At 41.1% G+C, this 14,123-nt stretch overlaps 1 protein-coding gene and 1 non-coding gene across 2 annotated transcripts; one reads left to right on the forward strand and one right to left on the reverse strand.

Moving 5' to 3' along the window:
• The first annotated feature begins 2,704 nt into the window (after positions 1-2,704).
• Positions 2,705-2,870, forward strand: LOC116221970. Its single transcript, XR_004164391.1, has one exon. It is a non-coding gene; the product is annotated as a U1 spliceosomal RNA (small nuclear RNA).
• An 8,736-nt stretch (positions 2,871-11,606) lies between these two features.
• Positions 11,607-13,174, reverse strand: si:dkey-243k1.3 (endonuclease domain-containing 1 protein-like). The gene is made up of 3 exons (XM_012837880.3): positions 12,827-13,174; positions 12,302-12,458; positions 11,607-12,105 (listed from the first exon to the last, which is right to left on the reverse strand). Exons 1-3 carry the CDS (start codon positions 13,121-13,123, stop codon positions 11,711-11,713), a joined length of 849 nt encoding a protein of 282 aa, XP_012693334.2. The 5' UTR covers positions 13,124-13,174; the 3' UTR covers positions 11,607-11,710.
• Positions 13,175-14,123: the final 949 nt, after the last annotated feature.

The following is a 14,123-nucleotide window of genomic DNA, read 5'->3' on the forward strand; positions in this document are numbered from 1 at the left end:
ATTTGATTTTTCAATGGACAGGATAGCCAGCCCATTCAGCCTCTCCTGCCCCATGCTGCCCCTCAGGTAGGTCTTAATCCGTTTCAAGTTGGAAAAGAATCACTCGGCTGTTGCCCTGTCACATGTAATGTCAGAAACAATAGCAGGGCAGTGCACACCTCACCGAAGGTGGATGTTACAGAGTAAACTTTGACCTGTTTACTTTCCCAATACAATAGCCAAAGTATCTAATTCGACCGTAAAATCCAACACATTGGTTGTGTTTGCGTGTGCGTGTTTTGCCGGCGCACAATTTTTTTTTTTGCGGGGGGTATTTCTGTTTCAAAGACTGTTTTTTTTTTTTTTTTTTTCAAAAAATAAATTGCTTGACATTGCAAGTTTACCAAACCAAGTTGCCTCTCTTACTGTGAAGCACCACCTCAGTCCCGGTGATGTGAGGCATGATGACACTAAGTAATGCTGTCAATCATTTCCCCCCCATGGCCCTCACTCACTGTCAGCAAATACAGACATGATCACATCGCCATGCTCAATTGCAATTTTCACATCACTGCAGTGTGTTAAAAACAAGCAGATGTTTTAAATATCTAAACTGTCCCTTCTGCTTCCAAAATCTCTTGCTACCAACATTTCACCTCAAATAAACACTAGAAGATAACTGCATGCCAGAGTATAAGTCGTGTGTAGTAGCCCAGAAATACTAAGATCTTTCTTTTCTTTAACTAGTCCTGAAGATGTAATCTGCTGCTGTGGTTGCTATGGGTCTTGGAGACGGGGAGTTTGCCGAAGTGTCTAGGTGGTGGGCAGGTGTCTGATTGGCTAATTCTTGATGGCTCGTGAACTCTGCAGACAATCTTGAAATTGCTTTCTGATTGGCCCATTCTTGGTCATTTTCGGTAGCGGATGGATACGTGATTGAATGCAATTATCATAATTGAGTGATATGCTCGACGTTGTGTTTTTTGTAAAAACATTTGGATCGAGCGGGTCAGTACACAGCGTTATGGAATACCAAGAAGACGCAGGCGCCATTTCCATGGAGTTTAGGATACTTCTCGAAGAGGTGCCAGTTGTGAAACTTTATTTTGGAGACTGGACACTGATTAGACTCATCGGCTCCTTTCTAGCTGGACAGGTGAGGTCTTTACTTCTTGTGGGTGTTTTAGAAGGAGAGTGTGAGTTAAGCCTATAAGTGTTTTTGAAAGAGAGTTGGAAGAGGCCTCATTAGATGGGGTCACACATGCACAGACTGATGTTACAAGTCTCCTCTTAATGCTTAGCCTGCGTAAATCGCTGCTAATGAAACTTATATATGTTATAATTTGTTAAAAGTACAGGTTTGCTTTATTAATGTATGCTCTATTCAATTGTTATGTGTGATTAGGATTCTTACTTTCTTTCTAGTCGCAATTCCGTCTATAACGAGAAAGTTATGTGCACGATGTAGACCTTAAATCTAAAGGCCTTATATTGGCTGCTTCTTTCGCCTCCATTTTATAATTCCCATTCTCAGGTCGGGCACTAAAAAATCTCCGATTACGTATTAGGCATGTGACGGGGAAGGGTGCTCCTCAGTGGTTTCTATTTGTCATATCATTCTATTACAATTCTTCTCAGTCGACATTTCTGTATTGTATGTTAAATTCTAATAGTTTAAAATACTGGATTTTTGATTTCCATGAGCTGTAAGACGTAATGATTCTAGAATATATGAAGGTGTCACTGTCCACGATTTTCTACTTTTTTTATATGCACTTATATACCCCTATGTCTCTGCTTTGGCTCTGTCTAGTGCAATTACAGCTTCCATCCACTGTGTGAAGACGATTAACTTGTAGCAATATTCAGTATCCACTTCTTAATGGGTGAGGCGTTAACTTATTTTTTTATCGGTGAAATTGAATTTGCGCCTTCAAAATATTTAGGTAATAGAATAATAAAACCAGCCTCGTGGGAATTTTGCTTTGGAAAGTCTCAGCCTAGTAGCTATACCAAATGCAGTGTCTGGTGCTCCGTCCATTTCAGACCACGACCTAGTATTTCCTCAGGCTTGCACTTCCATGAGATGCATCTTGTTATACAAGACGTTGTTTATATTATCTGTAAAAATTAGAAACGTTTCTAAACTGTCAAATGTAGATATACTCGTTGTGTGCACTTCATCCTGGTCGCAGGCAGGAACCATCGTTTGGAATTGGATGCGAGGGTTCGTCGGAAGGTTTAAGAGCTGCATCAAACACGAGGCTTTTCCCGTTGTAGTCATTTGGAATAATCTTTCAGAATACAAACATGCGTCTGTTTATTCACTATTTAAACAATTTAAACGTTTTTCATTAATATGATCGTTAGAAACGTCCCAGCCTTTCACAGGCTCGCATATTAAGACAGTTGTTGGACGTCTGAATGTAAACAATATACTATGCTGCTAGCTCGACTAGCTTTTTTAGCTAATATGACCAAATGGGTTGCTTTGTGTATAGCGTGATGGCTGATGGGACATCATGGTACACATTTATAATGTGTGGTCTGTTTTATGTCTTATTCCCAGCACAATATGAGTTATGTATGGTCCAGTTAACATCCATTAAGTGCTGGTGAATATACGTACAACTAAACACTTCAACCAGTAAAACAGTAATAGTATCACCATCTGGGTGAAATGTATGGCAGTTAGTGTAGTACTCTCACTTGCCGTGAACAACTCATACTTACCTGGCAGGGGAGATACCATGATCAAGAAGGTGGTTCACCCATGGCGAGGCTCGGCCATTGCACAACCGGCCGTTGCTGACCCGTGCGAATTTCTCAAATGTAGAAATCTCGACTGCATAATTTGTGGTAGTTGGGGACTGCGTTCGCGCTATCCCCTGAAATAATGTTCAAAGATAGAAATTGAGCCTGACTCAGTAGTGAGTAGCAGTTGATGGTGGAGTGTTGTTGTAGGGATGGTCTTGTCTGACATATTGAGAATTTAACAGTACCACAAATCGCTGATGAGGTATAGACTTGATATGCATTGCTATATGTGCTCATTTGGAGGTTCTTCAAAGGTTTGAGTCCCATTCTACAAGCATGATGGCAGGGAACTTTGCTTATAGGTGTTGCTGTAATGATAATGTAGCCCATTATATAGTGTAATTTACTTACTTGAGATCCTAGTAGCTAGGAAGTAGCTGCACTCAAGAATATTTACAACTAAATGTAGGAGTCATGAGGTGCCAATAAACCCTCTTAACCAAAGCCCCTCACTACAAGACATCCTGAAATGTGTGTATGATGCACTACTTTCATTCCTACATTTTGAGATTTTGGGCCCAAAGGAGTGTCTGTCAACAACTGAAAGTTTCACGTAGATAAGGTAGGCAGTAACAAAATAAACAATGTTAGAGACTTTGCTCATGTCCAGGACTGGTTATATTGAACTTGCTGAAACATTTCAGCTATGCTAAAAAAGCTTCATTAATCAATGTGCTTTATTCCAGTTGCTTGGTTGCTAGACGCTTATATGTATATACAAAGTATGTTATTGCCCCCGCCCCCAAGAATACGTTAGTGCACATACATTAGTAAAGTCACAATCGCATATCCTGATCTGATATTTGCTGAGCTTACAGTGTTATTCAAACTACCGTAGTAGCATGAAAACTGGGACATGTTTTGTTGTGATTCTCCATGTTGACTGATTTGGGTATATGGAGAGAAATACATTATATTTTCATCAGTCTGCAGCATTGGTCGTTGGTGTAGTGTTTTGTGAATTTATTGTATATTTGCACTTTCTCAGTGTACTCGCTTACACTACTCACTGAGAAGTAGAATTGCTAAAAGTGTTTTAGATTTGCAACAGCAGTGTGTAACTGGTACAAACAGAATTCTTTCCTCTTTGTTTTGTAATTATTTTATTGTTTATATTTTTTCTTTCGGTTGATGTCATTGTTCTTTCCCTGTGGATGTTTTAATGTATTGCTGTACCAATATAATGTATGCTGTTCTTTGTGTTGCTGTATTGTCATTATGCATCAAAAAAACTTCTACAGTCACTTTGGACCAATCTGAATGCCTAACTGTCTACAGTCACTGTAGACTTTAGACCAATCTAAACGCCTAACTGTCTACAGTCACTTTGGGCCAATCAGAATGCCTAACTGTCTACAGTCACTGTAGACTTTAGACCAATCTGAATGCCTAACTGTCTACAGTCACTTTGGGCCAATCAGAATGCCTAACTGTCTACAGTCAGTGTACTTTTGCATACTACTGCATAATTCCTGGCAGTGGGGGACTGCGTCCACGCTCTCCCCTGAGTTGATGTATAAGAGAAGTCTCAGCCGTCTCATAATTACTGGATATCAGGGCAGAATGCATTGTTTGAGTGACGAGTACTGGGGAAGCTCATAACCTTGTTGGACAACCCCTTAATGTACAGCTGTTGAATGAGATTATCTGTAGTGCGGTGTGTGTACGTGTGTATATTGGGGGACATCGCCCCATCTATGCATGTACATAATCACTGTACTGTGTGTGTGTGTGTGTCAGTAGGCAGGACGTATTACACCCACTCTGTTCCAAGGCTACTTCTGGTGCTGCTGTTATGGGAACATGTAGGGCTTTGGGGGAACATTGCTTAATAAGTTCCTTTGAACAGCGCGGTGTATAGTCTGCCAGGCTATCTGCAGACCAGTGACTGAAGCTCAGGCCTTGTACTAGATGATGCTATGATGGGGAACACCAAAGGTACATTCATGCACAGTGTGTACACACACACACACACACACACAGCAATAGAAAGAGTTGTATAAATGAGTAGTTTATTATCTCGACTTCCTTGTCATGGCAAATCCCCATGATAATATTTTAGCGTCTTCGTATCATGAGAAAGTGAGTGCACCGTTCTACTAGTTTGTGGCAAACGGTGTAGGCTACATGAAGTAGTGAGCATATTGTATTTCATACCATTTTAGGCTAAGCAATTTAAATACCATGTGAATGGCATGCTTAAAATAAATCACATGTATAACTGTTTGCATAAAACTGGCTTTTATCAGTGTTTGTTATTCATGTTTGCAATGTGTCTTTGATTGCAGTGATATTAATGATGACGGTGCTAAATTGATGTTTATGATTGCAGCATACTAGACAGGCACAGACCAGAGGTGACAAACCCATATAGGAAGGGAGAGATGGGGAACCAGTGGGGGAAGGAATACATCGCAGACTACAGAGAGCTTCCCACAAGTCACCATTCTCCTCGAGGCCAACACCAACAGGTGTATCTGCGGTCAGAGAGGGTTTGAGAATCACACCTTTCAGGAAATGCCCACCCAAAGACTGTAGGGACCCTCTATCTATGTGCTGGCCTGTAGGCCTGAGAACCCCCCCCCCATGTATACATATATGTATATATATCTATGGGGCTCCCAGCCAGGGGTGATTAGACTATGCTTTGATGAAGAGGGTTAAGGCTTAGCCATGGGGTGCGCACAGGAGGCATTGATAACAGACCGAATAAAGATGGCGTCAAGCATTATGAGGCCAAGTGTTTTCAGGCCTTCAAAATAAACACCCCATGGGGAGGGCCATACAGGATTTATGGTAACAGGAGGGAATCATCAGATGCATATAATGATGGTTAAACTCTGTGTTAACAGTGCTGACTCGACGAACTCAGGTTTATGCTGTTGGTACTGCAGTGACTAAATAAACCTTATTGTTTCACACTCTGCCAGACTACTGGATTTATTGAGGATTTTTACCTGAACCATCAAGAACGAAGAGTATTAATCAGATCAGAAAACGGAATATTTGTCCGATCACAAACCTACAAATCGGACACAACACTACGTCAGCGGTGCTCTGCCAACCCCACAGCTCACACACCTTTGTGTGGCGCCCTGTTGGATTGTGGAGGTATTCCCTGAAGTGTCCTCGAGGTGCTGTTGTACTGTCCACCTCTACAAGTCTGGCTAGAAATGCAGAAGAGTGCATTTGTGTCCATTTGATTGTGTGTGATTATAAAAAGATGTCCTCAACTAGCTTGTGTGTGAATGTAAAATGATCGGTCCTTACATATGCCTGTGTGTATCTGATGCGGAGATGTGTGGGTGTTCTCACATATGCCTATCTGTATGTATCTGATTGTGTGCAGAAAGGAAATAATATACGGCGGTAAGTTATACTGGAGAAGCCGACCAGGTGACCGGAGGTGTTGCAGTAGAGCGTGGAGCTGCACACAGCCATAGTGATGACCAGGGTGCAACCCCACAACACCACCACGGCTGTCTGTACATCAAGGGCACTGAAAATATGCAGGGGGTGGGGGAGACACCTTTGGTTAGATGTTAAGTGCTTGCCATTCCCATGCATTGACCAGTCTCACACCTCGCAAAGTCACCGGTACCCCATAGAGATGACTGTTTGAAAGAAACGGACAATGGCTCTGCAATGGCCCAACCTTAGAGCACCAGCACACACTCCTGTGAATAACATGGCCATTATTCAGAATGCGTTAGAGACCTTGCCTAAACATGACAACATACGTAGGAAATGGAAATCCATGAATATGGCCAAAGACAACAGGATGCAGAATGTCAAATGACCACACTAAATTTGTCTTTCGAAGACCTTGGATTTACTGCATGGCACAGCCTCAGTCGTGGTGATGTGAGGCATGACATCCGCATGACATAGTGGTGAAGGTTTTGTTTTTAGTGCATCTTCTAAATCCTAATCTTGGAGGTAATGTTTTCAAATGGTTATGTGCCCTCATGTGGGGTTATATAATGGTTATATACAATTACAATTTGCACATTACTGTGTGTTATCACCGGTTACAACAAGCAGATTTAAAAAAATTAAAATAAAATAAACTACAGCTGTGGTGTAAAATTAGCATATATCCTGGAGATAAATCATATACAAATACATTTTTAATTTAAATTAATCCAGTGTTTTTGTATTATCATTGTTATTTGAATCAAACTCTTAAAAGTTGAACAGGCCAACATAATGCACGATCACTGCATGCCAGAGTATTTGTCGCATGTTTAGGCACAGCAATACCTACAGTAGGTGGAATAAATGATTTATTATGCCTGAATTACCTGAAGACTTAATCTGCCGCTGTGGTTGCTATGGCTATTAGAGACAAGTATCTTTGAGGTGGGCATGTTTTTGATTTCATTTTTGGCCGTTCTTAGTAGAGAATGGCTTTCTAGTTGGCCCATTCTTGTGAATTTTCGGTGGTGGATTGACACGTGATTGACTTATTGCCAAGCGTGGTCGTCGTGGCATCGTTGAGTGACATTAATTGGCAAACAAGTTGTGTTCAAAACAAGGAAGTGAGCGCAGAGTAGGCTTCATGCTTTTGCACTTTTGCTTTCAGCTATATAGAATGCTGTGAGACTGTAGCAGTAAGAGTGATATTTGTGCACTCTTGCTCGTCGTTATTTTTGCAAATGTACTTTGTTAAAAAATGTTTTGGATCAAGCGGGTCATTCCATGGTATTAAGGGATAGGCCTACCAAGGCCAAACATTTACGCTGTTTGAAACTGCGTGGTCCAACAGGCATACCTAGAATACGTTTCTCAGAAATCGCTGGAATGGAAGTGAAAACCAATCATGACTGCCTCGTGGAACTTACCTGGAAGTTCCACAATTCCCATCCTCAGGTAGAGCACTGAAAATGCTAACAAGAAAAGGTGATTGGCGCTTTATTTCTATTGTAGCCGTTTAGGGAAGTCAAAGTTTTTATTGTCGCATGCACCAAGTTGCTCTACGCCAGTGGTTCCCAACCTTTTTTGCCTTGTGACCCCACTTTGACATCACAAAGCTGTAGTGACCCCAGATATTCAAAACACTGACAATTTTTTGAAAAAAAATATTTATTTTCAATCAAGTAGGCCTAATAGAATTACAAACTAGGTTGCAAGTAAACGTTCATTTTAGACCACATTAAGTGAGGATTTTATGGGCTACAAATTAATTAATTCTGAACAATGGCAAGGCTAAGTAGGCTACAAATATGAGCTAAATATGGGCTCACCATATTTAACACTTCCAACCCTAAGGCCTGTTTTTGACTTTGTTAGGTAGTCTGCCATGCCTGATATTTTTGTATATTTCACCTAACTAAAAACAATGAGGCAAAAGTGGCATTTATTATTATATTCTACAATACCTCAGCAATAATAAAATTAGAGTAAACTGAATGTAATCAAACATGTTTTTATTAAAATTAAATCTAAACATACTCTTACAAAAAACTAGTTTCAGAGGTGCTTAGACTTTGTACAAAGACACATTGTAAATATTTGGGAAGTTTTCTTTTGTACTCTGAACCTTGAAAACATATGTGTTATCTCCACATAGGTGAGTTTAGCATTCAGAAAGTGTTTCTGGTTTCTATACTATCAATCAATCAATCAATCAATCAATCAATTCAATTTTATATAGCGCTTCTCTATATACCCGAAGTCGCTTTACAGAGTCCATATACTAATATATACTAATTCTAAGTAATTTAGCAAGTGACACTTTCTTCACCTAAACCACAATGAATATTGATGAGTTAGGTCTGAATGTATTTGCGATTGCCACCCCCCATTATCACGTCTTATGGCCCGTCTGTCAGAACAATGGCTTGTGAACATGGATGACGTTCTTTACGGGAGCGTAATTACTTCACGGGAGCCTAATACAAAATTCTGTGCAGACAACAAACTCCAAACACCGACGTTTGTAGCCTAATAAAATTAAGTATGCGTATGATATGTTTTTTTTTAACTGTAGAATAGTCTTCGCGACATGAAGTAATTTATATGATTCAAAATCGCCTTGCCGAGTTGACAGTATTCGCCTACACTCAGAACTCCATAATATGACATGCGTTTTACTCCCTATAAGTTAATCAACAGCATTCATTACAAGAGCTAGTCAAACGAAGACAACTTACTCATCACAAATATCTTCGGCTTGGTCAAGGCGAAGCTCAAAGTGGATACATTTTCCCTCATCGTGTTCAGCTATATATGAGGTAAACGTGGACTTGTTTACAGGCGAAACGGGGTGTTTTCAAAGTAGTTGTGGCCACGTCACAACCCAATAGCGATCGCCGATTTACCATGAATTTATCATATGAATAGCCGTAATTTGAGGTGTTGTTTTGAATTGTGTCTGGTGTTTTTATTTTTATAATATAAAAAAATAATTATATGTTTTTGTATTGATCACTTACTATTTCAGGCGACCCCATTTCAATTCCATGCGACCCCACTAGGGGTCGCGACCCCAAGGTTGGGAACCACTGCTCTACGCAGTAGACGGCATACAAGATAAAAAAATAATACAAGGCACTTGATTCATATATTCTTAAGTCATTAACAGTGCTTGGAAATGATCTCCATCACATGAGGTCCTCCCAACTGCACAGAACCTCAGTCAGTGGGGGGAGATGGAAGCTACAAGTGTTTGGGTTCCAAAAATGGAACTTTTCTGGGCCTATGTGTAGGTTTGAGTTCACTGTGTCACTGTCACTCTCTGCATTATCAGCGCCATTAGACATATAATGTGAATGGCCAGGATAACAATTGATGATGGTAGCCTGGTGACTGTCCTGACTCAGTGTAACGTACGTAAGATGGGCCCGGTGATTAATGCCCTCTCCTGTCAGACCTAGGATACTTTAACTTTCTCATCTACGTTCTAATCAGAGAAGATGGTGAATCTTTATGAGAAGATATGCTCTCTTTCTCCCTTGATGCTCATCATTGTAAATAAAACCTGGTTTCTGATTTTCTTACCTTTGTCTGATTTGAGTCTCCATTTATTTGTGGTACAAAATTACCATCACCCGGAATGTATCCAGCCATGCGAAAGTTTGCTATATTGGAGTGATCCAATTCTGTGAAACATCACCACCCACAATAACCTATTGGCCTTTTGACCTTTAGTGACTTGCAGTTTATGTGCCTGAAGTGATACGCTAAGGAGAAACACCACCTGGTTGATTTAATGTTTATGCTATTCACAGTAGTGTTACTAGAGTAGCCTCTACTTCCCATCTCTGTATTTTACAAGGACATGAGTTTATGGTGAGGTCAGGGATCCAACCAACCAAGATACCACACTAAGACCTCACAAACAGGAGACAAGGGATGAACATTTGCATGACATTCATGATTTGCATGTCCTTCATGAGAACAAGGTGAGTCAATATGACCTCATCCACTCTTATCAATGGGTTTGGTCATACTGTTTTACAGGCTAATGTCCTCTGAGGCAGACTTGCTCACTGGTTGATTTGTATATGTTTATTGACATTTACCAAAATGTGTCATGAACTGGACAGAAGGGACACTTCTGGATGTTTGAACCAGGGCCCCATTTTTAGATCTTTTTGGGTCCAAACATTAACTAAGAACAATGTAAACAGTTGGAACTGTTGCCCAGTCACTACATTTGGACACCAATTTTCAAATTCTATAACAAACACCTTTCATTTTGTGTAGATCACATGGTTACATATATTACAACAATGCCAGTCATGACGTGTAGTAGGTCTCCAAGTCTAAACTCACTAATCTATTGACACAAATATTGTTGGCAACAAAGCAAGTGAAAGAAATAGAAAACAGGTATAAGATTATTTTTTCCTTCACCCCTCCAGATATCTGTGGTGAAGGTAATAGAAAACAGGTATAAGATTAATTCTTCCTTCTCCCCTCCAGATATCCGTGGTGTGGGGAAATTGACACGGCCTCTGCCAAGTTTAAACACTCAGTTTTTTCACTTCCGATTTTTCATGTAGATCATATCCCCCAATTGCTACAAAGTTTCAGTGTTGTAATAAACCCTAGCTACCACAGGGTGTCAATAAATCACCAGTTAAAAGTCTGAAATGCTCTCACTTCAATTTTTCATCCTTGAACTGCTTCATTAATCATGAGAGAACGTACACCATATGCACCAGCCGTATCTTCATAAATGTATTCAGAAGACTAATTAGTCTGAGTAACTATACAATAATGAGGTTCCCTTTTCTTTTTTTTTCTTCTTTTTTTTTCAAAGTTCCACAAACACTAACTTTTCATAAAATGAATCCAAACACATAATTGCTCTAGACTCGTGAGCTCATGTTTTCTAAATGCGTGTATGGTTGTATCTATGGTTTAGTTCACTTGAATAAATACAAGTTCTTTTCTGTTTTACATGTACTTACCGTATTCAATCTTTTTATTATTTTTTCTGACTCAAAGACTGGTACATTTATACAATAGATATTTCTTTAAACAACTCCCACTGGCATGTATAACTGTTGTAGAAGACACTACATGATTGTGTTCTTATGACACCCTCACCAGGTTTTGCTATTCAAGACACTGACCTATAACCTTATTTTTGAGTCTTGTCCTCTCCTTCTTCAGTCAACTTTTATAACAGACCCTGAAGAGCCTGGGATACCCCAATGGTATGTCTGAATTACCATCCCCTTTCATCTTAGAAATACCCCCCCTCATTCTACACTGGGGCTTCTCTTCACTGCTTGTTCACACAGGTTTAATCACCAAGTTTATCTCAACATTATAATAATCACAAACAAAGACAAAGATAATGTAAGGCTATTTAATTGTTTCAGTCTAAACCCAAGGTTTGACTTCACTCAAAGCACATATCGAGTTCCACTGCTATTTTAAACAATTATTTAGCCCACCACTACACCGTACACTGTTCGCGAAACAGAGCCCCTACAGGTGTGTTGGAGTACTGCTGGAGGAAGTCAACCATCTCATCCAGAGTACGTTCCACCACAATATTCTGCTCGGTGTTGAGTGCCGTGGCTCCCCCACTGAAAGCAGGCCTGCCGTAGCCATTCATGCAGCAGTAGGCGTTCCAGATATACTCTGGGATGTTGACACGCTTTTGGTTGTTCTTCACAATCCAGTTGTTTGCAGAGGGGATGGCGCCTACCAGGACATGGGCCTGCCAGCATGTAGAACCTTGGAATTTCTCTGTGAGCTTGGACTCGTAGATGCGCCAGGCATTCTGATTGAGATTACGATTCTGGGGAACCACATTTGTGAGGGTAAATGTAGAGTTCCGTCCTGGAACTAAACAGGAAACATAGGACCACAAGTTATGATTATTTGGGATACATGATGACAAATGCTACCAGCACATGCATTTGGTGAGGTTTCATAGAGATCATGCAGCCTAATAACCACTGTATGTGTGAGGTAAGTCAGGAAATCAAAAGTCATACATGGCAGGTGTCACAGAATTAGTCCATTGAGGAGGTAGACATACCAGCGTGATGGCCATTGGGGTTGAGATGTCCTCGGTCAAACCCAGAGTGTGTGTAGTCTTCATTCAGAGCCTGATTCTCTCCCAGGTAAATACCAGGGTTATCTTGCCCGAGCCAGTACCCATCTCTCATTTCTCCGTTCCATGAGGAGTTCACCAGCTGGAGGAGAGAACTAATGTTACAACCACTGGCGGGAGAGAGGGGTGGGTAAACAAGGGAGAACATGGATAGTATGTAAACTGAAGTTTTAATATTCGACCTATGCCGCCATATGCAGGCAGGGACAGAGCAGAATCTCTGCTACAACATGGGACCTCATTCTGGTATCTCTTTGTGCTGAATTTCCTATGCCTATTCCCCACAGTTACAATGTTATCAAAGGTATTTAAGTGACTTTCTTAAGCACACAGCCGACCATACAGATCATTTTGTTTCTTCCAGTATTTCATATTTTTGACAAGAAATGACAGATCATTGAACTCTGTGCGTCTGAACAACTGATGCAGCACAGACCATCTGGGACTCACCTGGGGCTCTACGAACCAGCGCTTCTCCCTGCCTCCTCCATTGCTGGCCTCAAAGATGTATGCAGAGTAGACGGCGATGCGGTGATGTGTGTCGTACAGCGTGGCAAAGTGGTACTGGTTGTGGAAACGATGGCAGATGTGAACCACTCCAGGCCTGTCTTTCCCCAGGTCAGGAATTCTACCCTTGTGGAAAAACTCATAGCATTCTGGGATGTCGTAGAAGTTGGCCACCACATCCCCAGCCACTAGGGACAAGCATGTGGTCACCAGGACACAAAGGGCTAATGGCGTCTGCATGGCCGAGTCCCTCACAGTGTTGTGTAGTAGCGCTCAAAAGGTATGAGTGCATTTTATACCCTATTCTTTATCTCCTCCTCCTTTCTCCCCCCACTCCTTCCCTATCACTGTTTTCCTAACATGGGAAGGTCATCAGGCACGACTAAAATGAGCTATTTTTATCCTAAAACGTTGGTTGAGTAAATACTGACAGTGTGGTATCTGATGAATGTCAAAGCTTGTGCTGGTTTTAACGCAGTTGAATATACACATAGACACCAACCCACACATTTGGGGGTGTATACACACAAACACAGCAAAAAAATATTTTTTTAATCAAAGCAACATATTCACCATAAGAATGATCTGGAGAAAAGTTGGAAATCCAGCCTCCCCCTCCCCTTTGAGTACACCTCATTGCTGTCCCTTCCATCCCGAAGCCAGAAATGATGAGGACAGTTGATACCATAACAATACACGTATCCACCAGAGGGTCATGTGATCACCCATAAAGACAATGTCAAGGCTTTAATGGCCTAGCAGACAGTTTCCTTGTTCTTGCTGCTGGTATAACTTAACATGAGGGAGAGTAGTGTTGTCCTCAGCATGAGAAAGGGAAACCCCATCAGGGGTTAAAAGCCAATCCACCATGATACCCACAGGAATCCCTGTCCATTTCCTGTTTCTTTGTCCGCTTCTCTGGACCACCGAAAACAACTTTGTCCGTAACCCAGATCTGTAAGCACTCGGCCATCCAGAAGAGTGGCCATGCACAAGAGTGACCTGGTTTAAACACTTCTGGTTTGCACTATGCACAAGAGTGACCTGGTTTAAACCCGTCTGGTTTACATTATGCACAAGAGTGACCTGGTTTGAACCCTTCTGGTTTACACTGCTTGGAAAGGTGCAACAGTAATCATAATGTGGGAGTCTAAGCCAGCAACATGACTGCTTCTCAAGGGTTAAATATAGTTGTTGGACTGTGGGAAAGGAGTGTGTGAGCTAATATCTCACCTGATTA

This window comes from Clupea harengus, chromosome 9 (assembly GCF_900700415.2).
Source record: "Clupea harengus chromosome 9, Ch_v2.0.2, whole genome shotgun sequence".
Lineage (NCBI taxonomy): Eukaryota > Metazoa > Chordata > Actinopteri > Clupeiformes > Clupeidae > Clupea > Clupea harengus.

What these genes read in the sequence shown, in the direction of transcription:
- si:dkey-243k1.3 (XM_012837880.3), bottom strand. Translation starts at nt 13,123, where the DNA reads ATGCAGACGCCATTAGCCCTTTGTGTCCTGGTGACCACATGCTTGTCC. An exon ending in GCTGGTTCGTAGAGCCCCAG is followed by an intron (nt 12,459 to 12,826) that starts GTGAGTCCCAGA and finishes TCTCTCCTCCAG; the next exon opens with CTGGTGAACTCCTCATGGAA. An exon ending in CCCCAATGGCCATCACGCTG is followed by an intron (nt 12,106 to 12,301) that starts GTATGTCTACCT and finishes TTTCCTGTTTAG; the next exon opens with TTCCAGGACGGAACTCTACA.